This window comes from Zonotrichia albicollis, chromosome 10 (genome assembly GCF_047830755.1).
Source record: "Zonotrichia albicollis isolate bZonAlb1 chromosome 10, bZonAlb1.hap1, whole genome shotgun sequence".
Lineage (NCBI taxonomy): Eukaryota > Metazoa > Chordata > Aves > Passeriformes > Passerellidae > Zonotrichia > Zonotrichia albicollis.
The window spans coordinates 39,275,499-39,302,718 of record NC_133828.1 but is presented as its reverse complement, the minus strand read 5'-3'; the positions used below and the strand labels follow the sequence as shown (position 1 = coordinate 39,302,718).

Here is a 27,220-nt window from a genome sequence, read left to right as displayed (position 1 = left end):
CCCCTTCCCTGCACCTCCCTGACTGCCCATGAACTTTGAGCAGTGCTTTGAGGCATATCTGGCCCTTCATGTGAGAAAGAAGTGTCTCTGCCTAGTTCTGCATTTCACACTCCTCTTGTCTGGTTTCTGTTAGCTGCAACTGCAGCCAGTCCTGCTTATCTGCGCTCCACAGAGAAAAAAAAAAGGGGTAAAAACCCCCAAGCCCCACATTTGCAGACTTTAGAGGTGTCTAACACCATGCCCACAAACATTTGGTGACACACAGTGAAATCACAGCATCTTAACAGCAAAAAAAACCCCAAGATTCAGCTATGTCAAAGGCCATGGTTTGAATTTGCTGCTATCCAGAAGCAGAAGTGCTACAGGCTGAGAGTACAAGGCCAAGGCAGAAAAGACAAATTCTCTCCTATCACCCCAAATGCCATGTTTATATAAACTCTCAGAAGCACCAGTTCAGCCTGCAGAGCCTCTGTCTATTCCTCTGAAGAGCTGTGAATTCTCTCAGTTAAGTGTCCCATCCACTCCATGCTCATTAAAGACCACCAAGTAAAGGAAGATTTCCATTCTTTCTTTGTTCCCCCAACCTATCAAGGTCACTTTTGTCCAACAAACATTCCCCCACCACAAATGCTTTTAAAACAGCACATCTCCAACCATTTTTTGAAATCCAGAAAAACTCTCTTGAAGGCCCCAAGGACACAGAGAAAGAAGCCTTCATCTGCTCAGCCTTCCATGGCTGGAGCCTAAGGAAGGTCACTTGCAGTTCCTGGGGAAAGGACAAAGAGTGGAACTGTGCTACACAGCCAGTAAAGGCACTGAAATGTCCCCCCTCTATGACAAACTGACATCACTGAACTAATTTTCTTGGTGACCTTATCTAAATTAGTCAGAGAATATCCACTGTGATTTATGTGCAGTTGCAATTAAACCCTTTGATGCCTTCTAATTAAATCTGTGAAGATTAATTCCTATCCCGTTCTTTTGATTTCTCCTTAAATAAAAGATAAAACCTGAAATTAATTTTATTCTTCAAAGGGGAGGGGGCAGTTGCACCAGGCCTTGTCTGCCTTTTTGCCCCCAAATTATACCTCCACTTTTGCTCTTAACCACTGCTAATTTGCCTCTGCTCCAGAGGCCTCTTGCCCTCTGCCTTTTTATCTTCAGTAAAACATAATATATTATTATTTTTCAATAATAATCACCATAATCACATGTAATTTATGCTAAAAATAATCACTGACTGCATCACAACTGCTTTTCCTGCTTGTGGCTCATCCTCCTGTATCTTTGCTCTCCAACGTTGCTTGGATATGGGCTTTGACAGGGCAAGCAATGTGATTATAGCTCTGCAACAAGAGCCAAGGCAAGATTAAATCCTTTCAGCTCGTGTCAGGGATTTTTAGTTTCCTTGGGTTGTTTTGTGGAGGGTTTTTTGAACAAAAGAGGGGAAAAAAGAAGAGGTGAACTGCAAAGCAGAGGGCCCCACCAAATGAGGTGACACAGCGAGGAGCTGAGATGGGACCCAGCCAGGGAAAAGCTTGTTAAAATAGCTTTTCCCCTTTTTGAAATCCTTCTGAGAGCTCATGGTTCACTGGGATTCTAGCCCTGCAAAATCCCAAATCCAGGAATGCTTTGCCAGCAGCATGATTTATGGCGCTGCTAATGATTCCTCTCCACAAAGTTCCTTTCAAAGGTTACTGCAAACCGTCTGCTCTCCGCTGAACAACTTCCACAGCCTGCTCAGCTCCAATTTCCCTCTGCACTTCACCTTTCTCAGGGCCACATTCCACCAGAAGGTTGCCCAGCCTGAGTCCCTGGGCCTGGCTCTGCTGAGTGTGTGCCCCAGCCCCGTGCTGTGGCAGCTCCCCATTCCCTGAGTGATGCTCTCTGCAATGACACTGGCACATTTGCTGAGCTCCTGCTTCCTCCTCACAGGCTACTACGACTGTCTGGGGACCCTGCTTCGTGAGACAGGGGCCCAGCCCATGCCCTCCATCCCAGAAGTCAGGCAGCTCGTGGCACTCTATGGAATACTGCCCTTGGGTAAGAGCACACCAGAGGGCACAGCACTCTGAGCCTTTGCTCCCTGCCAGAAACTGCATTTTACTGCCTTTGACAGGGCTGATTAGTGGCAATCTGAAGCATTTTGCAGTCTAATTGTTTTTCAATGAAGCCTTCAGAGTGAGGGCTGGCTCCCTTGAACAGTGCATGCCCTCCCCAGCCCATCTCTGCCTGCATGGCAGCAGTTTGTGAATGGCAGCACATCAAGGGAAACCACTTGGGAAAGATAATAGCTCAAACAAGCTCCAGTGATCAAAATTAATCAAGTTAAGGCAAGGGCTAAGGTTGCAATTTACCTTTTACAAGCTGGCTAATGTTACTGGTGCTGCACAGTGCAATCGTTGGAGGAATCAGTCTGGATACATTTTGTACACCACAGAAAACACTTGTAAAGGCCCTTGCAGTTTTAATGCCAGGTTTAGCCAATATCTAGCAAGGCTTTGCTGGGTCAGGTTGTTTGCTTTTAATGTAAAATCTATCCCATTTTTCACTTGGGAATGGCCTTGTGCCAAACTCCAGTGATTGCAAGAAGTGCCTGTCTCGGGGGCCTTTATCAAAACCTTGTTTGTGTCCCTTTCCACTCCTGATTGGATTTTCCAGCCTCAACATTTCACTTGCCTCCTTTTCCATTCCTGAGTGGATCTCAGGGAGATTTTAACTCCTCCAAGCTGTGTCAGTGTCTGCTCATCCCCCTTAGAGGGCAAAATCACCAACATCTGCCTGCCTCCCACCCTGGAACACAGAGCAAGCATAGAATTTCTGTTTTCCCCTCCTCCCAAAGTGTGCTCAGGTTATTCTCTCCTCAGCCTGGATGGGGCTCTTCCCACCTGGAGCAGCACCCTCAGCTGGTTTGGTAAGGCTGAAGGTCTGACTGCAGTCAGCTGAGATTGCTAAGCAGTTATGCCTGTCTGCACAATGTGTTTCACTTATCCCCAGACTCCTCCAAAGCTGTGTTTTGACACCATCTGATCCAGGGAAATCAAGCCCTGAGACGCCCCTTAATCAGGAGAACCCATAAATTTTCTGCCATTTATACAATTGGCAAAAATTCTAGGGAGAGGAGACCCTGGACTAGTTAAACAAATAAAAGGTACTTGCAAGAGCAGTTTGAAAAATGCCTTTGAGTAACAAAAGCCGTTACATGAGCCAAAAAAAAAAAAAAAAAAGGTTCAGGAATGGTTTCACCTATGGGGTGATCTGTTACGGATGACATTTCACTTAATTGGTCTCCAAACTAGTTCATCATGAGATAATTGTGTATCACAGAAGTGAAAGTTTTTCTCAAAATAGCCACCTGATGGCAAGGAAAGCCCCAGCTTAAATGGCACTAAGAAAATTACAAGCAGCTGAAAGGAGAAAGAATAGTAGAAGCTATACTTCATTTTTAACACAGAGGAGTCTGCTGCTCCCCTCCTAATAAATCTTTGTGCAATAGTAATGGATTGCTGTGGAATGACCAAAAATTAATAAAGCCTGGGTGGCTGACAACTTCCTACACCCTGCACCGTGCTGGAATAATGGCATTTGTCTCTGTGCTCAGTTCCCTGCCATCTATTTGGGATGTTAAACCATTAGGACACAGATAACCACCCTGATTGGATTTGTTTTAAATAGCAGCCATCCCCATTAAGCCAGAGGGCTGCTCCAGGCTGAGGCAAAGGCTCCCTCTGCAGCCCATCAGTTTTGGGGCCAGTTTCACTCCCACAATCTGGTGGACACCAGGCTGAGAGACCTCCAGATGCTGTGGATGCTCCCAGAGATTTTCAAGCACATTTAAACAGCACCACTGTTGACACAGGACTTATTTAGGCATTGAGGCAAAAGGGGCATGGACAAAATATTTGACATTTCCGGCTATTTCCACCTCTGGAGGTTCCCCTGTCCCCAGTTCATGTGGTGGTGGCAGCTGCAGGGAAGACAAGTTCCATCCCCATCAACCACCTAAGCCTGTCTGTGCTTGTGTTTTCCAAAAGTGAGCCTTTCCCAGGTGATGGATCATATTTGTCACAGCCAGGGTGAATTTACCTGGAGCAGCCATGGAGACAGAGTGGGAATGCTGAGCAGGCACAGCAACCCTGGCACTCACATTTCCTCTGCTCCCAAAATCATTCTTTTAACTCACACAGGGGTTTAAAAGTGAAGTTTTCCCACCAGGAGGTACAAATAAGGGTGGGTGAGTCTTGTTCCAAAAAGAGATGTTTAATCTGCTGGACTCTCAGCTCAGGTTATACAGAATTGAACTCAAGAGCACTCACGCCATAGGAAGGAAACAATTAATTCATGTTATCAATTATTTATGGTGAATAAAAAAAGGAGGAATCATTCCATTACCTTTATGGCAGATTTAAATGAAAGCAATAATAATGCCTTATGACTTTTTACAGGTTCCCAAACTGTCCATGAGAATGCTCCTCTGGTGAAATCCCTGCTGCTGGCAGGACCTGCTGGTGTTGGAAAGAAAATGTTGGTCCATGCCATCTGCACAGAAGCAGGAGCCAACCTCTTCAGCCTCACTCCTTCCAACACTGTGAATTATTCGGGCAAGGAAGGCCTCATCATGTTGCTTCACATGATTCTCAAGGTGGGCAATTCTCCACAAAGGTGGCCCAGTTCTTTTGTGGGACAAACAGGGAATGGTAGTTCCTCCATAACAAGGAACATACACAGCTTGGGCAAAGCTGCTCAGCCCAATTTGGAGTTCCTTCCCTGCCTTCAAGTGTTCAAAACATCAGGAGGAATTTCTTGGTGGAAAGGGCTGCCCAGGGAGTGGTGGGTCCAAGGAACAACTGGATGTGACACTCAGTGCTCTGCACTAATTGAAAGGTGGTGATAAGTCAAAGGTTAGACTTGATCTTCGAGGTCTTTTCCAACCAAAATGGTTCTGTGATTCTGTGAAACCACTTGTTGACAGCCAATGTGTGCAGCTCTGCAGAGGATTTAATGCCCCAGGAGAAATCACTGGGAGCAGTCATATTTTTCACATTAAGATTTATGGGAGCTTTGTGTTACCTTGAATATGAAAAGCAGCACAGATAAAGAAAATTCTGTTCTCTGTTTATGTGCACATCAGCCAGGAATGCTTGCCATGCAGCATTTAATCAAATGCTAGGCTGGGGGTGGTCAGAAATTTCCTCTCTGGGGCTGTTGCTGGACAAGAGCTCTCTCCCCTATATTGCTCTCTGTTTACCTATCAGCAAAGTCTTCAAAAGAAGGAATCCTGGTTGAGGATTATAGGAACAGAAACGTGTGAGAAGTCTGGAAATGAAAGCAGGCATATGAACTGTGAAGAACACAGCCCAAACCCTCCTCCTAAAAAAAAAAAAATTAAAAAATACACTATCCTGGCAAGATTTCTTCCAGATTTTAAATGCTCAGTATTTCTGCTCTGCATAGGAGCTGGTAAACATTTCCAGACAAAAAAAAAAAAATTTAGGAAAAAGCCAAAGGGAATATATTTCCAGTGCCAGTGGTCTACTAAAATTTGCCTTGCTGGGGATTAATCAGCTGTATTTCATGGAATCCAGTGTTGGAGCAGGTTTTGTGACAGGTGAGCAAAGCCACCCCTGAGGAGGTGGTGCCAAGGGAGGGGTGGCAGTGCTGTGTTCACACACCTGTGGTGCTGTGGCACTGGCACTGGGCCTGGCGCTCCCTGGCACGATTCAGAGCCATGATCCTGAGCTAGCAGTCCCTCCTCTCTGCACATTTCACCTTTCTGCACTCCATGTCTGTGCCCTCATCCATGGCAGAGCTCAGGGCTTTGGGCACAGGGGAAATGAGGAAAGCCTTTGTACTCCTGGACAGGGTTCCAGCTGAAGATAGCAAGGGATTTTTTCATACTTGCATATAAATAATGTGAACAAGAGGAGCATGTATAAAATGTGTATTTATACACTTTAATAAGAATACACACACAGATCATGTATATGAGTGCCTACAGGTACATTCAAACCCTTATATTTTTCTACAATAACTGGAAACACTTCTCCAACTCCTTCCTCAAAACCATGGGGAGCAGTCCAAGCTTGTTTCTCTCTACTCAAACTCTTGCAAAGGACAGTGACACTTGAGTGAGCCCCCGTGAGTTCCTGGGATGTAGTTGCTCACAATCCCATGGAATCAGGGCTCTTCAGGGCTGTTGTGTTTCCCCAGTTTGAGGCTTTCCCAGGTGATGGATCATATTTGTCACAGCCCAGGATGAATTTACCTGGAGCAGCCATGGAGACAGAGTGGGAATAAGTTGTTGGTTGGGGGTTATGTACAAATCACAAACAGGATGAGATTGCTAGGAACGTGTCTTGAGTTGTTTTGTTTTTTAGCATCAGTTTTATTACATGGTTATGACAATGGGAAGATGCCATCAGTTTACATTTCAGGCAGCAGACTAAGAACTTAATGTTACAACTTATTTTAAAAGTTGTTTGACTAATCACATAAAGTAAAAGCATATTGACAGTAGTTTTATGCAATCACCATAAGCACACCTCTTACAGCTTTCCCAAAACCCTCTAATTTTATAAATTCTCATAGGAATGTCGAGCAGGCACAGCAAAGCAGGCACAGCATCCCTGGCACCCTTGCTTACCAAAAGGTGACTTGTTCCAACTGCAGCACTGCTGCAAACCCTGCTGCTTGAACAGCACAGGGTTTCTCTTTCCTGGGTGTTCAATCCTTCCCTGTCAGGGTGCCCAGAGCAGCTGTGGCTGCCCCTGCATCCCTGGAAGTGTCCCAGGTCAGGTAGGATGGAGCTTGGAGCACCCTGGGACAGTGGAAGGTGTCCCTGCCATGGCAGGGGTGGCACTGGATGGGATTTAAGGTCCCTTCCCACCCAAACCAGTCTGGCCTGTCCTAGCAGCATCCCAATCCACTGTGCTCCATCTGCATTCCCAGTTCCTGTGGTGGTCTCAGCTCTCCCATCACCCTCTGTCCCCATGGCTGAGCATTTCAGCTCAGAGCCTGTAGGTTCCCAGAGCCAGGCTGGAAACAATCCTACCCCACAGAATTTCCACCTCTTTATTCCTGACAATGCCAAATGTGCCTCATTGCCCCCTCTCCCTGCTCCAGTTCAGCAGCACTAACTCAGCCAAATACCTGCCTGTACCAGCAGGAATATAGCAAACACCTTAAAATTATCAATTATTCCCTGTTATTGGGCATTTATGAGACCACAACTGGACTGCCCAGTTAAAACAGGCCTTGACAAGCAGCTCCAGAGGAGAGCTGTGGAGATAAGGGGCAGGAGTGTGAGACACATCTGGACAAATCCAGCTGTTTGGGGTTAAAATAAAGCTGGAGTGAGAGGGAGTTTAGCTGCTGTTTTCAGGATTTTCATGGGATAACACAGAGAACAAAGTCAGACTTTGCCCAGAGTGCACAGAGATGGGACAAGAAGAAATGGGCACAAGTAGCAACAAGGGAAATTGTTTGTGTATTAAGGAGAAAGTTTTATGAGGAGCTAAAGGACAAGGAATCTCCTATATCCTGCAGGAATTTACTGCTACCCAAGCTGAAAAAAACAACACATATTCAAAACAAATTCCTTGACAAGAGAAAGCTGAGCACTGGTAACTGGTCTCCCCAGAAAAGTTCATTTTTCACCATGGTACAAAAATCTGGTTATTTGGTTAATGTAAGACTACACTGGACAGTGGCACATGTGGCAGACAAACCATGGACGTCGTTGGTAGCTTGCAGCTGATATTTTATATTTACTATTCCCAGCTCTCAGTCTTACCTGACCCATCACAGTACCCCCCATCTGAGGGCCCTGTGTGCAGAGATCACTGAAAATGCCCCAAATCTCCATAATCAGACACTTCTGGGTAGCGTTTTTTGGAAACAGCAACTGTTGTCAAGGCAGCTCTGTACTCCAGCTTCCCAGAAGTGCCTTTATGGAGAGTTAGTCAAGCAAAATGCAGACCTGGCACTGCAAATTGTGAGTGAAGGACAGGAAACATGACAGCTCTTTACCTCTTAAATTCTGATCCACACAACCAAGGATTTAGTAAATAAGAATTTATGGTGCTCTGTGGGATAGGTGAAGTCACCTCACACTTTTGATTACCTGTCCTATATGCAAACAAAAGAGTTTCTGCAATGAAAGGAAACTCTGGAGAGCATAAAATGACCATGAGGAAACTTTCCTTCCATGACCGAAGTGTTGGCTGCTGGCACTTGTTTGGTGGGAGACGCCCTAAACAAGTGAATAGGATTGGGGAAAAAATGAAACTTTAATTTGTTTCAGATGCAAAAGCAAAATGCTTTTTCCCCCCCTCCCTTTCTCGGGGAGGGGACTCACAGGAGACACAGCAGCCCTGATCCAAGAGAGGCTCGAGTGTGACTCCAGGCAGGCATTTTAATGTCATCCAGAGGAAATGACTTCTCATACCAGAGCAGAAACACCAGCGTTTCAATCTGCCTGTTCAGAGATGGAAGGGAGGTGGATATTGAATAGGGAAACTGTTGAAAGAGGCTGCAAACACCAAGCTTGAGCAAATCCTGCCAGGGCAGCTCTGCTTCACAGCAAAAAGGGGAGGATCTGTGTCCAGCAGAGAAGCACTTCCCAGAAATCCCCCCCCAAAACAAAACTCACTCTTGTAGCGTGAAGCAGAATATTCCACATTGGAATCTTATTTATTTCAATAAAATATATTTTTATATTTTATTATAAAATTAATATTAAAATATTATTTATAAAATAATATCGAAATATTATTTATTTCAATGTAATATCATGTAACGATTTCAATGTAATGAAACATTATTTATTTAATATTTCAATATTAATTATTGTTTATTTTAATGTGCAATATAATAATATGTATACTATTATATAATATTTAATATTTTATATATTATACATTATAATATAATACAATAATAATGTAATATTCCGCAACAATTTATTGAAATATTATTTACTTAATATTTCAATAGTAAATATTATTTATTTCTAATGTGTAATATGATACTTCAATATAATACTATATTATCATATTATATATCTTAATAGAATATTATAGTATGATATAATATAATTATAGTATAATATAATATAACTATATATCATTATATCATATTATAGATAATATTGTATAATATTATTATATATAATATAATATAATATAATATAATATAACATTATATTATATTATATTATATTATATTATATTATATTATATTATATTATATTATATTATATTATATTATATATATCATGTAATATTATATACTATAATAATTATATATTATACATTATAATAAAATACGATAATAATGTAATATTATGTAACAATTAAATGAAATACTACTAATTTAATATTTAAATATTAACTGAAATATTCCACCCTGTAATATTCCAATTAAGCCCCATTTCCCAGCCTGAGCTGCCAGCTTGTGCCAATTGGCTCTCCTACGTCCCCATAAAATCCAGGAAAGATGCAAGGAAGGGCAGGGAGGGAGGCATGGAAGCAAAATCAGACCCAGAAAGGAGCAAGGGCAGAGGGCAGAATGCACAGCTCAGTGACACAAAAGCCCAGGTAGTTCAGAGCTTTAGCTGCAGGCAATAAAATGCCAAGCAGGGGGTTAATCCCGAGCAGAGGGACCCATCCTCTCTCCAGGACACAGAGCTCATTGTGCCCCGAGCCACACCTGGGGAAACCTCCTCAGAGCAGCTCTGGCCAGGCTGAAAGGTTGGGGAGAGATGGCCACGAAGGAGGAAATGCCAGCAGGGAAGCTGTGTTTGTGTGCCAGCAGGGAGGAAATGCCAGCAGGGAAGCTGTGTTTGTGTGCCAGCAGCTCAGTGTGTGCAGTGCAGGGCCACAGAGATTAATATTGTCCAGAAATATTTCAGCACCATCAGTGCTGGGGGATTCTTATCAGCCTCTTTGGGTCTGCTCTTTAGCAACTCAGAGGTGACTGTACAAGTGTTACACCCAAAAAAGGGATGTGATGCAGTTTATTTAATTACATTACACAACCCCAGCATTTAGAAGCAACAGAATTTTGAAGTCTGCCATTAATTTAATTTTTTTCCCACTGATTTGTGTTCATTTGTTCATAAGCACTGCTATATTGTCAGCCAGACCATTGTTCTGCCAGGTTGAGGAGCTTGTCCTGCTACACTGACAGAATTCTCTGTGCGTTTAGCATTTCCATGCCACAAGACTCTCCCACCACAGCTAAAATTTGGGAACAGTACAATGAGTCTTTCTTCCAGCATCCAAAACAATTCTGCTCTTGGTGCAGCTCAGCCTGCTGTAATTCTTAGATCCTTGAAGAGTTAAGTATCAAACAGTGCTCAAATATGCAATTATTTCTGTGAGAAAGCAGCTTGAACTTGTGTTACCCTAAGGTTAAAAATTAAATTTATCCTGATGCAAGTCATTTTCTGCCTCACAAACCAGAATGCAGTGGCATCATCTCTGTAGCACAGGAATATTTACATGGCGATGCTCATGCTGATCAGGTCTGATCACAGCTTTCAGTGCAGCAATTCTGGGGGTATAAACTACAGAGCACTAAGTTTTTCAGCAATAACTTGAGCTTTCAAAAAATCTTGGGCCTTTAAAAAACAAAAATCCATCAAATCCTTCAAGTTTGGAGGAGCCTTGTGCAACATGTCCTGGGCAAGAATCACATTGCTGCATTTTCAAGTGTAACAATTTAACTGTTAAACTCTGGCTCCCAGGTTTGAAAAGCTGAACCCAAGGCTTTCAAAAGTGCTGTTTGATCTTTGGTGACTCTTGACAGCGGGATGAGAGGGATTTTTATTTTTTTTTCCCCATAATGATTTTCCCAAAGAGCAAATCTCACTCAGTGTGGTATTAGAAGGGTTAAGGGGCCATCTGCTGGCAGCTCCAACAAATTGTGGAATTGCAGCGAAGCTAATAAAATTTCAATTACAAATTAATTATGTACAGTGCATTTAATTATCCATGGATTCAAACTGTCCGTGGATAATTCAAATGGAGCATTTCACAGGGGGATATACAGGCAGCTACAGATCTGCCAACAATTCAAATTAGATGCCAGTGGATTCTGGGGGTCTCATCTGGATTCCCAAGAAGAAACAGCCAGGCTCAAACACAGTGTGTTGGACTGCGTTCTGTGAATGTCTATTAACACCTGACAAATCATGGAATGGCTTGGTTGGAAGGGATTTAAAGCTCATCCAGTGCCACCCTGCCATGGCAGGGACACCTCCCACTGTCCCAGGCTGCTCCAAGCCCCAGAGTCCAGCCTGGCCTTGGACATTGCCAGGGATGGAGCATCCGCCGCTTTTCTGGGCAACAAACACATGCAGGCCATTTTCTCCATTTGGCTCTTTGCCTCAAAACAGAAAACACAGGGAATTCTCTCTTTAGGGGCCAAAACTGAGGTTATTCATTCTATTTCCACTTAGTGGGGAAACAAAAGGGGCAAAGAAGATGAAAGATGTGACCACAGTGAGTGTTCTCCTGTAAAAATGAAGGTATAATCTGGTTTCAGACCTAGGCTGCATTTCAGGGGTCTGCTCAGCACAGAAACCATCTCCAAGCCAAACAAGGAATACCTGCACCTCCCAGCCCGTGGTGACCCCACCAGAAAGACAAAGAGAGACACCAGCAGTTTCCAACCTTTGCCAACAGCTTTTGTAGCCTCTGTAACCTTTCCCCACCCTTGTTTCCCACTGCAGCAGCAGGCACTGAACAGGCTCCCCAGGGATGTGATATCTTTTCTAATAAGTTGGTTTTATTTTTTTCCATCTTCACTATTAACATTAAATACTTGAGTTCCTGCCATCCACCAAAGGAAGAAGCTCAGGAAGGACATGACCAGAGGAGGCCACCAATCTGATCAGAGGGATGGAGCACCTCTCCTACAAGGAAAGGCTGATACTTTGGGATTGTCAAGCCTAGAAAAGAAAAGGCTTGGGGGTAACCTTAGAGCCCCTCCTGATGCCCTGTGAAGGCTGCCCTAGAACAGAGGCTGAACAGAGCTAAAGAATAAAGCAGGGATTTATTAAAAGGCCTCCATGGATCCACTTTGGGCAGCACAAGAGCCCAGCCAGGGCTGCACCCATGGATCCAAAATGGTCATGAGGTCACAGGGTCTCTCACTCTGATCAGTTCTGCTCCATTTGGATATTGCAGTTCATTGTCCCATTCCAGCTGTAGGTTATGAAATCCTGTCCTTCTTGTTTTTCTCTCTCCAGCCCGCGTTGTTTGTGCTCTTGGGTCTGAGATTTGTACCATTTCTCCTTGGTCCCCAGCTGGAGCAGGAATTGTTTTGTCTCCCTGCTCTGTGCAGAGAGCTCACCATCCCTTGGTATGAAGCTCAGACCCACGCACTAGAGCAGCACAGAATGTGAAAAATATAAAAGCTAAAACCTGAGGCATCACTTCCAGTGCCTGAAAAGGCTACAAGAAAAAGGGAGAGAGGCTATTTACAAGGGCCTGCAGGGACAGGACAAGGGGGAATGGATTTAAACTGCCAGAGAGTGGGTTTAGATGGGATATTGGGAAGAAGGAATCGTTCCTGGGAGGGTGGGCAGGCCCTGGCACAGGGTGCCCAGAGCAGCTGTGGCTGCCCCTGGATCCCAAGGCCAGGCTGGGCAGGGCTGGGAGCAGCCTGGGACAGTGGCACAGGGGTGGAATGGGATGAGCTTTAAGATCTTTTCCAGCCCCAACCATTCCAGAGTTCTACAATCCAACTGGACTTGGAGGTATCACCTCACGTATTCTAGAACTGACCAGCTGCCACCCATCAAAGTGTCACACACTGAAGGTGGCACTGCTCCCACTTCACCCCACCAGCAGCACAGCAAACAAAGTGACCAGCCCTTGTTGCCCGTGCTCTCCCCCATCCCCAGCCCACCCCTCCTGCACTCCCACACTCACCCTTTGAAACACAGCCACCAAAATGAGCTGCAGAGCTGCTCACAACTCAATTCCTCCTGCCTGGCTGCCAATCAGCCAGCAGCCTGTGATGTACACAGCCCCTGGGTTTTGTCAGCTGCCTTCCTGGAAGCAGCAGCTTCAACTAGGGGGAATTAAAGGAAAAAAATAAAAAAAAGCAAAAGGCAGGATAGAAAGAAGCTGTGCCTGTCTCTCTCTCTCTCGTTACCGCTGACTCCTCGAGCCGTCACTTTTTGTTGCTGAGCAAACTCTGAGAGCCACTGGAAAGTGATTAAAATTTGGCAGCAGAGTGTCTAAACCTCTGGAATGGCTCAACCTCTGGCGTTTCTATAGCAATGGGGAAGAGTGCAGGATATGGAAAAAGCCTGTAGCATTGCTGCCATCCTGCTGTGAACCAGGGGTATCGAGCCTCCCACTTTGGAACAGGAAAAACCAATTTTGGGCAATGCCTCCCCCACACACTCCTTCAAATTTAATTCTTGGGCTCACTGCAAATTAAATGTTTCAACCAGAAGATTGACAAACTGTTTTGCTTAATGAAGAGTGCCCTCCCTGTCATGCAGCAGCCATGCCTTGCCTGTGTCCCCATCCAGAAAAGCAGGGTGGGATCCTAAAGCTGCCCTTGGACCATGATTTTCCACTGAACACCAAATCCAGGCTTCCTCTTGCAGGAGCACAACTGAATGTGTGCTGAGAAATTAAAGATAAGCATAGCAGACAAAATGATCCAGTCTGGGGTGGGCTCTTAATGCTCCATTCCTGACTAGAAAGAGTTGGATTTGCCAAGCACTGCTTTCCACAACTGCTCAACATTCCCAGGGATAAAAAATGAGCCAGACTAATTGAGCTGCTGCAATCTGGATACAAAAGCCCAGTGACAGGCTCCCAGGTATGAAACTGCAGCTGCTTTAATCAACTCTTTGCCTTTTCTCCTAGGTGGGCAAGGAATTGCAGCCTTCAGTGGTGTGGATTGGAGACACAGAGAGAATATATTCCAAAGGGGCAACAAAGGGAGAAGATGAGGTGAATTCTTCTTTATTTCAGTGCAGATAATTTCTCCTGTTGCACTACAGCCCACACAAAGCACATAGCACTATGGCCAGACCTGCCAAAGCTTGCTTGATAATAGCTTGTCTCACTAACTTCTTTTTTTTTTTAGCTTTTAAGAGAGTCTTGTGACTTCTTAAGAGCCCCCAAGAGGTCACATTTCTCTCTTCCACCTATCCTTGCTTTATTTAAAAATAGTCCAGTCACTGCTCATCAGTGCCCTGGAAAGTAAAAGGGAATAATGGAGAATTTCAAAATATGAGGCAAGAAGCTAAAAGTTGAGATGAGCTTAAATTGTTCAGCTCTATTAATTTGAGAAATTGGATGGAGCCAAAGTGAACAATAAAGTAACAAGGATAGATTTCCACTGCAAAAACAATGAGCCTGTGTTAAATAGTTACAATTAGAGATTCTTTTCTTTGGGCTCTCAGGAGTCCTAATGCCACTGCTTCCATTCCTTCCTCTCCTGTGGGGCTTCCCCATTGGAAAGAAAATTAAATTCTGCCCCATATTCACAGCAACAACACCGCCCCAGTTCCTGTTGCCTGCAGAATATTTTGCTATTAGAGCTTTACGTGAAAAATTAAACCTTTTTTACTTAGAGTGTCTGTGGGGTGGTCACAAGAATGTATTTTGGAAAGGCAGCACAAGACAACCCAACCCTGGCTGGGGCTGTTCCTTCTGCCAGGGCTAGGTGAGGTGGTGGCTGTGCAGGGATCCTTAGAGTGATGCCTCAGGTTTGAGCTTTTGTATTTTCACATTCTGTGCTGCTCTAGTGTGTGGGTCTGAACTTCGTATTATGGGTTGGTGAGCTCTGTGCACAGAGCAGGGAGACAAAACAATTCCTGCTCCAGCTGGGCACCAAGGACAAATGATCCAAATCTCAGCCCAGGAGCACAAACAACATGGACTGAAGAGAGAAAAACAAGAAGGATGAGATTTGATAACCTAAAACTGTAATGGGACAATTAACTCCAATATGCAAATGGAGCAGAACTTTTAAAAGTTAGAGACCTGGTGACCAGTCATCCATTTTGTGACCATTTTGTTTCATCTTGGGTGCAGCCCTGGCTGGGCTCTTGTGCTGCCCAAGGTGTGTCCATTGAGGAGATCCTTTTAATCAATCCCTGCTTTATTCTTTAACTCTCTTCAGCCTCTGTTCTAGGGCAGCCTGCACAAGGCATCAGAGGGACCCTTAGTGGTCCCCACAGTGGGAGGGAACCTTTCTCTTGGGCTCAAACCCTGACAGAGAATGCAGATGAGGATTAAAATTAAGATTAGGGGCCCAAAATGGCCTGGATTACTCATGATCCTTGCTTGCTTTGCCATCTGTGTGGAAAACTTTCTTGTCCTGCCCACTTCAGAGTCCAGGGTGTCCCCTCTGGCCCTTGTACCCATCCCAAGACATTCCCCCTTGGTGGGAGCCTGTTGGCTCCAGGCTTGGGATCCCACACATCCCAAATTGTTCACAGCACACCCAACACTTAGAGGAGAGAGCGTGGACCTGGGAGGACAGGCAGAGTGCTGGAATTTTGGAGAATGGTTTGGGTTGAAAGGGGCCTTAAAGCTCACCTGGTTCCACCTCCTGCAGGGCAGGGACATCTTCCACCAGACCAGGCCCATCCTAAAAGATGAGCTAAGCTCAGCCTTCAGAGGCCAAAGCAAGTACCAGTCACTGTGCTCATCCCAGGGTGACAGAAATGCACAGCATGACCATGAGAAGCAAAGGAATGATCCACCAAATGTATTGTGTCAAGACAAGCTTATTTAGGGGAAAAAAAGTGCTACTCTACCCAAAAACTTGTGGGAAAGCTTATGGATTAACAGTAATGACACTACAACAATCTGGTGAGGCTTCTTCAGCCAATATTCACTTGAACATTATCAAATATAAATAATATTTGATATAAAAGGTTCTCCAATAAAAGGTTCTGCTCTATACTCATTTGCTCTGTAAGCAGCAGTTAAAAATGTGTTACAAAGTCAAGCAGTAAATTATTGCAAAGAAATGAACCCTTAGCTCCCAGAACCTTTGTTCTCAGAGCCTCAGCAAAGTTAAAAAGCACAGCAAAAAATAGGGAGTGTATTTTTCACACTTAGAAGTCAGAAAATCATAACCTCCAAGAGCTGGGAGGATTCCAAGCCAGGTTACAATTTTCTACCTGTCGAGGTTCATCAGGTGTGCAGGTCCCTGCAATATTTCTCCTTGAGCTGGAAATAAGGATTTCCTTCTTTAAATTAATTGTTTCCTGCCTGCCTTTGAATAACCAGACCATAAATTCAGTAGTGAAAGGCACTGGCACAAACCAAAACAAAAACAGAAGCAGAAATCAAGTGTTTATCTCAATCTGAGGAGGCAGAATCTTTTTGCTTGTGTTGATATCTCACCAGCTCACACCAAATACAACCAGAGCACTGAAAAAAACCCAAAATCCTGTTGCAGGCAGCAGGTCCAGCTCCAGCTCATTAACTCTGAGCTGTCAGCATCCTTAACAACTCTTTCCTTCTCCTGTTCCCACGTGCTGCAGGTGAACTTCAAGCGCCTGGCCAGGCTGCTGCCCCAGTTCCTGAGGACTCTGAAACCCAAGGACAGGGTTCTGCTCGTGGGCACCACCAGGAGACCCTTTGATGCCAATGTGGGACCTTTCTGCAAACTCTACCAGAAAATCATTCTCATCTCAAAGCCTGACTACCTGACAAGATTTGGCAAGTATTTCAGTCATCCTCAGGGTTAATCCCACTGCTTCAAATCCCTGCTTGTTGCCTGGTCATCCTCAGAACTGCCCTTCAGCTCAAGTCATGCCTCTGGTGTGGCTCAAGTCCTGGCAATGTAGGTTAAATCAATACAGGCTCCTCCAAAGGCCAAATAATAAAAGTGGAAGCTAGGAGAATAATTTAAAATACTCTTCACCACCAATTCACATTTTTCCATGAGTTCAGTGTGCACCAAGCTGAGCTGGTCCCCTCCCACCCCATCTCAGCACATATTTTATATTTTAATTTTTAATTTTTTTTAACACATTGCTTCTGAATTTCTGGTTCCAGTTTGCAGTTCTGAATTTCCAGTCTCCATACTCCAAACAACACAACTTCTCAGCCTCTCCAAAACCAGACCATGTCAGGAGTACTAAATTTTCTCTCTCACAAATTCCACTTTTTGTGCTTACAGATCACGAGAGAAATTGTACAGGCATCCATGATTTTGCATGTCTGGTCTGTCAAATGTTTACAGTGATAAACAAGCCCTCCCCAATTCTGACAAAATCATTGAATATTCCATGTACTGAGACTCAAAGCTTTCAAGGAAAACAGGGGTATTTTCTAATAAAACAAACCTCCAATGTTTTGAGGTTTTAAGCACCCTGAAATCTGCAATAAACAGCAATAAAAGAAAACCCCTCTGGCTCAGGGACCTTGGCACACAGGCACTCTCTGCTCTGTCCAGTGTCACCTTGTTACAAAACTCTGACAAACACATTGTGCAGTCCAGTTCCATCCTGCATCCCTCAGGGGCAGCCCAGGCACCCAGGTGTTGCACATCTGGGTGAGCCCAGGACAGAGTTTGGCTGCCTAGCACATTGCAAACCTCTCCCAGGTTGCATCATTTTCCTGCTGTGGATGGGAAATGGTCACCAACCAAGGGAACAAGTGTTTCTTGTTAGGTGACAGCTCTGAGGAATTGCTGAGAGATAAGGAGACATGAGCAAAACCCAGAGAAAGGAGGTGACAGCAGCTGAATTTAGCTGTGCTCACTTCTAGGGGTTGAACTGCCACATTCTGGGACTTTCACCACTAACCTGGAGTCCAAAAAATGGCCAGCTCAAGGGATTTCAACTGCACACTTCAGAATGCCCAAAAAAGTTAACTTGTGGCATTTTAAAGCAGAATAAATGTGTGGCTTTAATTCTTTGATGTTGCCCCATTTCAGAGTACCTGGCTTGTTCTTCAGCCCCAAGCTTCCCTGAAGTTCTATGGAAATAGGATCTTCAGCTCCCAGTGCTGTCAGTTTTCAGTGCCTGACACCCCCTTTGAGAAGGAAAGAAACTTGTTTTGACAGAAAAATAATGACATAACAAATACTTGTAACACACAGTGCACAGGTACCTGTGTGCTGCAGCCCTCCCTCTGGTTACAGAGCAGAGGATTCCAATCTGTGCTCAGTGGGAGCAGTAAATATACAATGGAAATCATTAAACTGGAAGATTCACAATCCCATACTGATTTCTTGCCATTAATCACCCAGCAAGGCAGTCCCTTGTGTTACACACCTGCACCAGGAGCTGCAGCACACAATGTCTGCCTGTGTGCATCAATTCCTCTTTTATGAATTAGTGATTCAGCCAATATTTATTGAGCACAAGCACGAGGCAAGTGGGAGACCACAGATTGCTGGAGTGAGAAATGCAGAGCAGAGCTGTCAATAGTTATGGGCTCCAGTCCATGGAATTGATGTCCAGGGGAGAACAAGGCAGCTTTTCCAGCAGCACCAACCTCCACCCAACATCTTCATGCTACATCTGAGCATTCAGGCACAGCAGACTCAAAATGTCTCATTCAAGGAACTTTTTAACCTCTTATCCATAATCCTCCTAATCTTTTCCAAATATTTCTATGTAATGCTTTAAAGCAAAGCCTGAGGAGGCCGTATCAAAGCTCTCCTAAATTTCTCTGAAATAGAGCTTTACTCAACATAAAACAAAGCAAAAAATTGGTATTATTCCTATTCTTTGGGAACAAAATCTCAGCCACTTCACAACCCCAAAGAAATCAATCAGGTCACAGAAGTTCACAGCTAAAAGATACAACCAAGTTCACCTTTCAAGTAACCAGCAAAACCCCAATCACAGAAAATTTGCACCTTTAAACATGTGCTTGATAGCTGGAAGCCTTTGGGACATGGAGCCCCTCAGCTCAGCAGGAATAAGCTGTGATGAGGGTCAGAGAAATAAAAACAGGCTGGTGGTAAAGGCATTAAACTCTGCACATCCAAATGGGAGCACTGGACAGGTTCTGTGGACACACACAAGTGGTTCTTTCCCTTCTTACACACATACCCAGCCCACTCTGTGTGCCCTCAAGGACTTGCTGAGAAGCACTGACTGATGGCTAAAAATTATCAGTAAGGGTTTAAAAGCACTAATGCTGCAAATCTGAAGAGAAAAGAGAGCACACCAAAAAAAAAAAAATTGAATTTTGGCTTTCCTGATCAATAGTCCTTATTTTCTTGTTCCAATATCAAAATAAATAATAATAAAATGTTATTATATTTGAGCTGGAAATAAGGATTTATTCTGGAAATAAGGATTTCCTTCTTAAAATTGATTGTTTCCTGCCTGCCTTTGAATAACTAGACCATAAATTCAGTAGTGAAAGGCACTGGCACAAACCAAAAATTTTCAGTAAGGGTTTAAAAGCACTCATGCCTAAAAGCCCTATGCTGCAAATCTGAAGGGAAAAGAGAGCACACAAAAAAAAATTTGAATTTTGGCTTTCCTAATTATTAGTCCTTATTTTCTTGTTCCAGTAACAAAATAAATAATAACAAAATATCTTTCTCCTGCTTTCATTGAATTTCTGTCTTTGCACTGTCTCTTTTGCATGTCCTGGTGCTCAGCCCTGTGGAAGCACTACATCCTGCAGGGTGGTGGGACCCTCACCAAGCTGCTGAACCTCAACTGCCTGGCACACATGTCAGATGGCTACACCCAGGGCCACGTTGTGGAGGTGGTGCACGCTGTGCTGACTGAGCTGAGGCTGCTGCAGATGGCCAGGAAGCCCCTGAGGACTATTGAGTTTGTCACTTCCCTGGCCAGACACGACCCAGTGTACAACGAGGAGGAAGCAGCGTTCCAGGTGAATTCTCTGTTTCGTGTCTTTTGTCATTTGTCTTGGTTTGGAAAGACAGGAGTCTGCTAAGGAAGGCAGGAGCCTCCCCTGAAATGGAGAATGTAAACCCTCCCCACCCCTCTGAATTGCTATAAATTTTAAATTAAGGGGCTCTCAGGCAAAAATATGGGAGCAGGGAATAACAGTTCTTTAATAGGGAAAAGAAAAAAAAATAAAAGGATAAAAGAAACAATGCAGTACACTAGAACAACACTGACAGAGTCAGAACCCAACCTGACACCCTGTGGGTCAGGGTGCTGGCAGCAGTGCCATTGGAATTGTGGCTCAGCCCTCCTGCAGTGCCAGGGCTGGTTCTGCTGGAGCAGGGATCCTGTAGAAGGATGGATTCTTCCTCTGAAGGTCCAGGGGAAGAGGCAGCTGCTGTTCCTCTGGGAAATCCAGTGCAGAAGCTGTGCTGGTGTTCCAGAACCTCCAGATTATATCCAGGCAGGAATGCTTGGCTCCTCCCTCTGGGCTCCCATCTCCCAATGGGATGCTGCAGTTCTTATCAGCCATGCAGTGACATTCCATAGCTGTTATCAGCAGGTGTCTCCCCAGAGGGAGGAGTGGGTGTGGAAGAGATAAGGAAAGCTGCCCACTTGACAAAAGACAGCTGCCATGCAGATGGTAACAGAATACATCTTGCCTTGCAGTCTGGGACACATCCCCTGCCATGTCCAGCCACACGTGGTGCAGGGACCTGCTCACTGTGCTGGTGGGTTGGCACCTCACCATTTGAGAGGTGATTTAGGGCTCAACAGCACCAAAACCCATCTCCCCCCAGCTGGATGTGCCAAAGCAGTCCTTATTTTGGCAGCACAGCTGGCAGGTTCTTTGGTGAACCTGCTGCTGCTCATGTTGAGCAGAGTAGCCTCCCACATGCATGGATAAAACACACAGGGACCATCAATTCCATGCATTTGTCCTTTCCCTTCCAGACCTGAGGTGTTCAGCAAGCCTGGATACATCACCTTGAGAAGGCAAAGCACCTGGCCATTCAATATCCATTCTAAGCCCTTCTCTTAAATCATTTCAAAAATAATTTCTTTAGAATCTAGTTTTCCTTCCAGGCTTTAAAATAAATGAGTTTCTGCCTCAAGCTCCATCCCTCAGGGCTATAAAATCCTGAGGGCAGAACTGAGAGTTTGAGGTGTATTTTTTTCACTGACACGGGGTGCTCAGAAAAGCTGTTGCTGCTCCCTGGAAGTGTCCCAGACCAGGTTGGATGGGGCTTGGAGCAGCCTGGGATAGTGGAAGGTGTCCCTGCCATGGCAAGAAGTGGGATGGGATGAGCTTTAAGGACCCTCCCAGCCCAAACCAGTCTGGGATTCTGTGATTCCACACATGCCTCAAGTACCCATGGATCACTTTCCAGCTTGATAAATGCTACAAAGTCCTTGGGCACTGGGCAGAGCCCTGCTGTCTCCCAGTGAGGTGAGACCTCTGGACTGCTCCAGGAGACCCCAAAAGAGCTTTCTCCATCCCATGGCCCCCGTAATTCCTACTGCTTCTAGGAATTATTTGGAATAATTCCTGTAATCTAATTTCAGCCAGGAACCTTTCCTGGCTGGGAGGTTTCCTTGTTGTCCTGCTCCCCCCAGCAGCTCCCAGCACAACCAGGATGCTGATTCCCACAGTGTTCTCCAAGGCTTCTCCCACTGCTGACCTAATGACAGTGCACATTTCTTCCAGCCCTGCTGAGTACTTCCCAATTTCCATTTAGAGCCATTTGGCTCACTCAGCACATGTAGAATTTGTGATATTTGGCAAATTACCCTTTTTTTTTTCCTCATGCTTGCTCACTAAACCACTATCTCTCCTCAGGGAAAGGCTAATGGTTCAGTGTTACAGCAAAGAGGAAAAAAAATACTCCATCATTCCCAGCTCCAAGTAGTAATCCATTTGTACCCTGAAACATGAGAGCAAGTATTTAGTGTGAGTTTAACTTGAAAATATTATCCCAGGCACTATAAAATGTTCCTGTTTTGTACAGCACAAAGTGCCCAGGCAGCCCTTCATTTGGAACACAGCTCAAATGATCCTGTCCTCAGCATCCCATGGCAATCATCTCCTTGCATTAATTACAGCCCTTAAGAAAGTATTTCCTTATATCTGGTGGAATTTTGTTTCCCTTTTAAATGTCACGGAGCCTTGCTGCAGCACCTGAGATATGGCACAGGGGAGCAGGATTGTCAAAATAGCCTTGTGCATTAATTAACTCCAGTAATCCCCATCTCTCCTCACACAGAAGCCTCTCTTCCCAAGCTTCCAATCACTGCCATTTCTGGACCTTTCCCTTTGCTTTGCTGTGTCCCCTGTGGAAGTGGGGCAGCTAAAACACTGTGTTCCAAGTGAAGATTAGCCCTGTGATGAATCTTGGGTTTTTCTTCCCTGAAAGCATGAATCTCCCAGTCTGACATTTATATTCTGCCAGTGTTCCAAAATGAGTATAAATAATGCAAAATTTGGTGACAATGTGATTTCTGCCTTCCATTTACTCAAATTTCTGCCCCAATTACACATTCCCATTTTTTGAAATTATAAATTAGTGCACCAGGGTGGTTGATATAAATCCTTACACAGAAGGGATTTCTGGAGAGGCAAAGCCAGCTCACCACACCAATTCTGCCTGGTAGTGACTGGACCAAAATCATGGAACGGTTTGGGTTGGAAGGGACCTTAAATCCCACCTTGTTCCACCCCATTCCATGGGCAGGGACACCTTCCACTATCCCAGGTTGCTCCAAACCCCATCCAGCCTGGCCTTGAGCATTTCCAGGGACGTGGCAGCCACAGAAATACCTAAGAGAACCCGTTCCAAAGCCTGTGGACATCATTCCTCCAAAAGCCAAATATTTTAACACTGATCAGTCGCTGCTGCCAGTAACTTCCATCCCCAGTTCAGCTGCTGGTGGTAAATGGACTTTAATTTTAGCTGTGTCTGAGGAGCTAATTTCATGGAACAGCTCCACCAGCTAAACAGACAAAAAGTTACTGTTGTGCACTGAAATATTTGCACAAAGAATTGGGAAGAGAACAAAAAGAGACATCCAGGGTCTCTTGGCTTCTCCTGCCAAATGCCTCGAGTCCTTTGCCAGTGACCCAGAGCTGGCAGGGAGATGCTCAAACAGCTCTTTCCACCCCACCAAGCTCCCAGAAAGCTCTTGGCAAGGTTTTCCCACCCTCTCCACCTCCCACAGAAGGTCTGGAGGGTGTTACACCCAGGAGACAAAACTGAGGGGGAAATAAAATCCCTGTGGCCTTGTGGAGTCTCATCCAGGCCAGAGATATCACTGGGCTCTCCTGGCTTCCCTCAGCTTCTGCCAGGGAGCCCAAACTCACAGTCCCCACCTCATCCCTCTCGTGGGATGGGCCAGAAACAGCAACACAGCCCAGCTCTGTGGTTCTCCCAAAACCTGGAATACTTTGGCCTGGGACTGAGGCAGCAAAATTCAACTTCACTGAGAGCCATGGGGTTCCTGCCCACCACCATCCATGCCCTGCCTGGATGTGGGCACCCAGGAGGCTGGAGAATGATTTTATCGGGGTTTTGAAGGTGAGATGCTCAGCTAATTCAGATAATTAAAGCAGAACTGCAGTGGATGTTTTACCCCACCTTGTAAAGGTGGCACCAGGAAGGACCATCTGGGGTCAGGAGAGGGACATGTTGAGTTTTCCTTCCCTATTCCCTTCCAGTACCTCTTCTCCCAGCTTCTCTTCCTGTAACACACACTGGAGAAGACAAATTCTTCAGGGATGCCTGAAGAGGCTCAAGCTGGGAGCCGGATTTGGGGCAAAGCAGATGGAAAAGGCAGATTTTGCAGGATGCCACACTGGGAGGGAGCTTGGAGATGACCTGGGCAGAGATGTGAGATTAAATAGCAGCCCATGGTCAGGAAGGAATTTTATCAATGCCTGGCACAGTCTGAATCTCTGGTTTAGGCAGGACTTTGTTGAGTGAGGTTCTTGTAGGGAAGAAGGAGTAAGGAAGGAGTAAGGAAGGAGTAAGGAAGGAGTAAGGAAGGAGTAAGGAAGGAGTAATTCCCACCCAGGGCTGCCTTCAAAGCCTCCCCTTCTCCTTCACTCCCCATCACTCTGACACAGCCTGGAGCTGCCTCCCTGACACCAGGAGCTGGACAAGTGTGCAGAGCAGCTCCAGCAGAATCATTTACAAGTCACAGGCCTGTGAGCAGGCATCTGAAAGCAATAAACAGGTTCCTAATGCTGGGGGTTTGTTTGGCTTCCTGAGCTCCCTCATGGAAATCAAAGCTGTCTGCATCGATTTGCAGAGGCACGAGGAGGGGATGATTTGTCTGTTGCCAAGTCTGGAGCAGAGGGAGCTCTGACAAGAGCTATATTCTCTGGAAATGGGGGTTGATCATGGAATTTAACATTTCCATAACTATAGCAACACAAATGGCCCAGCTAAGTATTGCTGTTAATGAGACTCAGCTCGATCAATTGCTGCACTTCTTGGGATAATCATGTTCTCAAGAGATCTGAGGCTTTCATTTTGGCTTCTCCACCAGCCAGCCTGGATTTTAAGAGGTTTGGGGATTTTTTTTTTTTTTTTTTTTTTTTTTTTTTTTTTTTTTTTTTTTTTTTTATTAAATGCTTTTTTTGTTCTCCAGGCCTGGTATGGCAAGACCCCGCTGGGGAAAGCGTGGCTCGCAGAACATGCAACAGATGAAGAAGGAAAAGGAAAAAGAAAGAAACGGAAAGGGAAAGGAAAAGGAAAAGGGAAAGGGAAAGGGAAAGGGAAAAAGTAACTTTCTCAAGGATTTTTCACCTGGCCATACCAGTCACAACTCTATTTCTCTGTGAAGGCATGACAAATTAATGTTATAGGTATTCCAGGGAAGAGAATTCCTCTCTGAATGGGTTTATTAAAGTTAAAAAAGGGGAAGAAAATCAGATGAGATGTAACATGTAGCTCTCAGAGGATAAAGAGTTAATGACCACTGACTTGCTCAAGCATTATTTATTCTAAGAGATTTTAGGGGGCAGAAGGGTTCATTACTCAGGCCTGTAACATGCCATCAACTTTTAGGCCATACTCATTTATTTCAGCAAGTAACTCTCCTTAAAAATTGATGTCACTTTAATGTCTTTCATTACTTTAATATCCTATATGCTTTATAAAACTAACTGCTTTATATATCTGTGGGTCTAAAGCATTACAGTCCTCAATAAAACCATTACAGCTCTAAAGACTGCTTTTTAATTGGGATGGATTAGGAGGCACTTGGTGCAATCCACCACAAGCTGGATATTTACACAGCTGCAGGAGGAACAGCACTTGCACCTTTGGAGGCCTTAGCACAGACAAATTCATATCTGTGGGTGTCAGCAGAAAAAAGCCAAGCAGCCAGCTGGTGATTTGGGTGGATGGCCACCAAAATCTGGTTTTAATCTATTTTGCCATAGAAAGTAATGCCTGATTAGCTTGTTTGCATAAACAGCAAACAGTTTGTTGTTTCATGAGCGTTGTTTACTTACAAATCAGCAGTTTTGAGGGCAAAGGATTTATAAGGACACTCTAAAGCGTTGGGACACCCCATAGGATGCTCATGGAGGCAGCAGCACCTTCATGTCAGGCACAGGAGGGCCTGGGAGGATTCCTGGGTGTAACAGACTGCACAGAAAAGGATTCAAGCAGTTGTGTCACTGTGAACTGGATTGGTCTGGTTAATAAAGGGAATTGTCTCTCTATAGGCTACCCCAGCACACAGGATGGAGCCACCCCAGTTTGGGATTTCTCTGGTCCTTCCTAGCTGTATTTCACAGTCTGCTTCAGGGCTCCCCATGGTTTCCCCCTTCCAACCTCGAGGCTGCACCTCCAGCCCCACCAAGGAGATCCAAGCAACAACAGAGGGAATTCTTGTTCCATCTCCCCTGTGTCACCCCTCAGGACATTCCTGATGGACACCGGCCCTTCCCCCAGCAGAAATCCAGCTGCTGGAACATCCACAAGAGGGATATAATGTGGGATAACCCACACTAGGAGCTGCCAGCCCCTGGCTTCAATCCATGGCAGCATGCAGCTGCAAACATCAGCTTCCCATCCCTTCTTCTTTGTGGGTGCCCAAACTCAGCAGCACACCCCAGATTGATCAAATAAGGCACTTCTAACTTCATCCTTGGGCAGAAAAGCTCCAAAGAGCTGACAGGCTTGGTGTTTAAAACCCCCTCATCTCTGCTCTCATATACAGGGAAACTAATTTGGGTAATTCTGCCCTCAATCTTGCCGACAGCACAGCCCTCCTCTGCACACCAGGGCTGACAGCAGGGCTGGGGTGATGGAAGGAGCACATTTCAGGAGGATGTAAGCAAGCCCATTAACTCATATTTCAGCAGCCTCACTGCAATCTCAATAGCAGAGCCAGAGCAGCTGACTGGCAGCATCCATCTCCAGGGCACAGCGAGGGTGCTGAGCTTCCACACACCTCCAGGTTTGGCCAGATAGGCACCAGTTCGTGGGGAAAAAACAACAAAAAATAAAATTAACCAAACCAAACCAAATAAAAAACAAACAACCAAACTAAAAATGAAAAAAAAAACCAAACCAAAACAAACAAACAAAAAAACCCCAAACAAAAAACACAACAAAAAAACATCCCCAAAAATCCCTAAAAAAACCCCATAAAAACCCCCAACTCTCCCCTAAAAACTCCCCCCAAAAAACAAAAATGAACCCAGAACAAACCCAAAACCCACCAAAAATTTCCGCCAACCCCCCCAAAAAATCCCAAGAAACAAAAAACCCAAGAAAACCCCCCAAACCCACCAAAAGGCTCCCCCACCCCCCCAAAAAAACCCCAACCCCCCAGAAACTCCCCCAAAAAACAACAACAAAAAAAACCCAGAACAAACCCAAAACCCACCAAAAAACTCCCCCAAAAGGCCCCCCAAAAACCCAAGAAACAAAAAAATTCAAGAAAACCCCCCAAACCCACCAAAATCCCCCCAAAAAACCCCAAAACCTCCCCAAAAAACTGCCCCCAAAAGGCCCCCCAAAAAAACCAAAAAACCCCAAAAACCAACCAACCAAAAAAAACCAAAATCCCCCAAATATCCCCCCAAACCCCCACAAAAAAAAAAACCAAACCAAAACAAAAAAAAAAAAAAAAAAAACCAAAATTTAAAAAACAAAAAACCTCCTCCCCAAACCCCCCCCCCAAAAAAAAACACCAAAGCACAAAAACACCCAAATAAAACCAAGAAATAAAAGGAGAGAGTGTCTCCTTTAGGTGCAGCTTGCACTGGTGGCTGCTTGCGTTTCTTTCTCTCTGTGAGGGTCCAGAAGCCCCAGCTGGTTCAACAAACAGCTC

General features: G+C 44.9%; 1 protein-coding gene and 1 long non-coding RNA gene across 7 annotated transcripts in view; one reads left to right on the top strand and one right to left on the bottom strand.

Moving 5' to 3' along the window:
- The window catches only part of LOC113460338 (uncharacterized), an 80,786-nt gene extending 67,532 nt beyond the window's left edge, over nt 1–13,254 (bottom strand). The window contains exon 1 of the long non-coding RNA XR_003382179.2: nt 12,939–13,254. This is a non-coding gene — a long non-coding RNA (uncharacterized LOC113460338). The remainder of the gene's footprint in view (nt 1–12,938) is intronic.
- Nucleotides 1–26,547, top strand: part of DRC11 (dynein regulatory complex subunit 11) — a 109,126-nt gene extending 82,579 nt beyond the window's left edge. For 2 of the 6 annotated variants that reach the window (XM_074548921.1, XM_014273135.3), the window contains exons 13-18: nt 1,936–2,043; nt 4,446–4,642; nt 13,893–13,979; nt 16,532–16,709; nt 19,618–19,856; nt 24,521–26,546. In XM_074548921.1, the coding sequence (XP_074405022.1) occupies nt 1,936–2,043; nt 4,446–4,642; nt 13,893–13,979; nt 16,532–16,709; nt 19,618–19,856; nt 24,521–24,658 (947 nt within the window). In that variant the 3' untranslated portion in view covers nt 24,659–26,546. Of the gene's footprint in view, nt 1–1,935; nt 2,044–4,445; nt 4,643–13,892; nt 13,980–16,531; nt 16,710–19,617; nt 19,857–24,520 lie in introns of all 6 variants that reach the window. The other 4 variants (XM_074548922.1, XM_074548918.1, XM_074548920.1 and 1 more) reach the window with 4 other exon arrangements.
- Nucleotides 26,548–27,220: the final 673 nt, after the last annotated feature.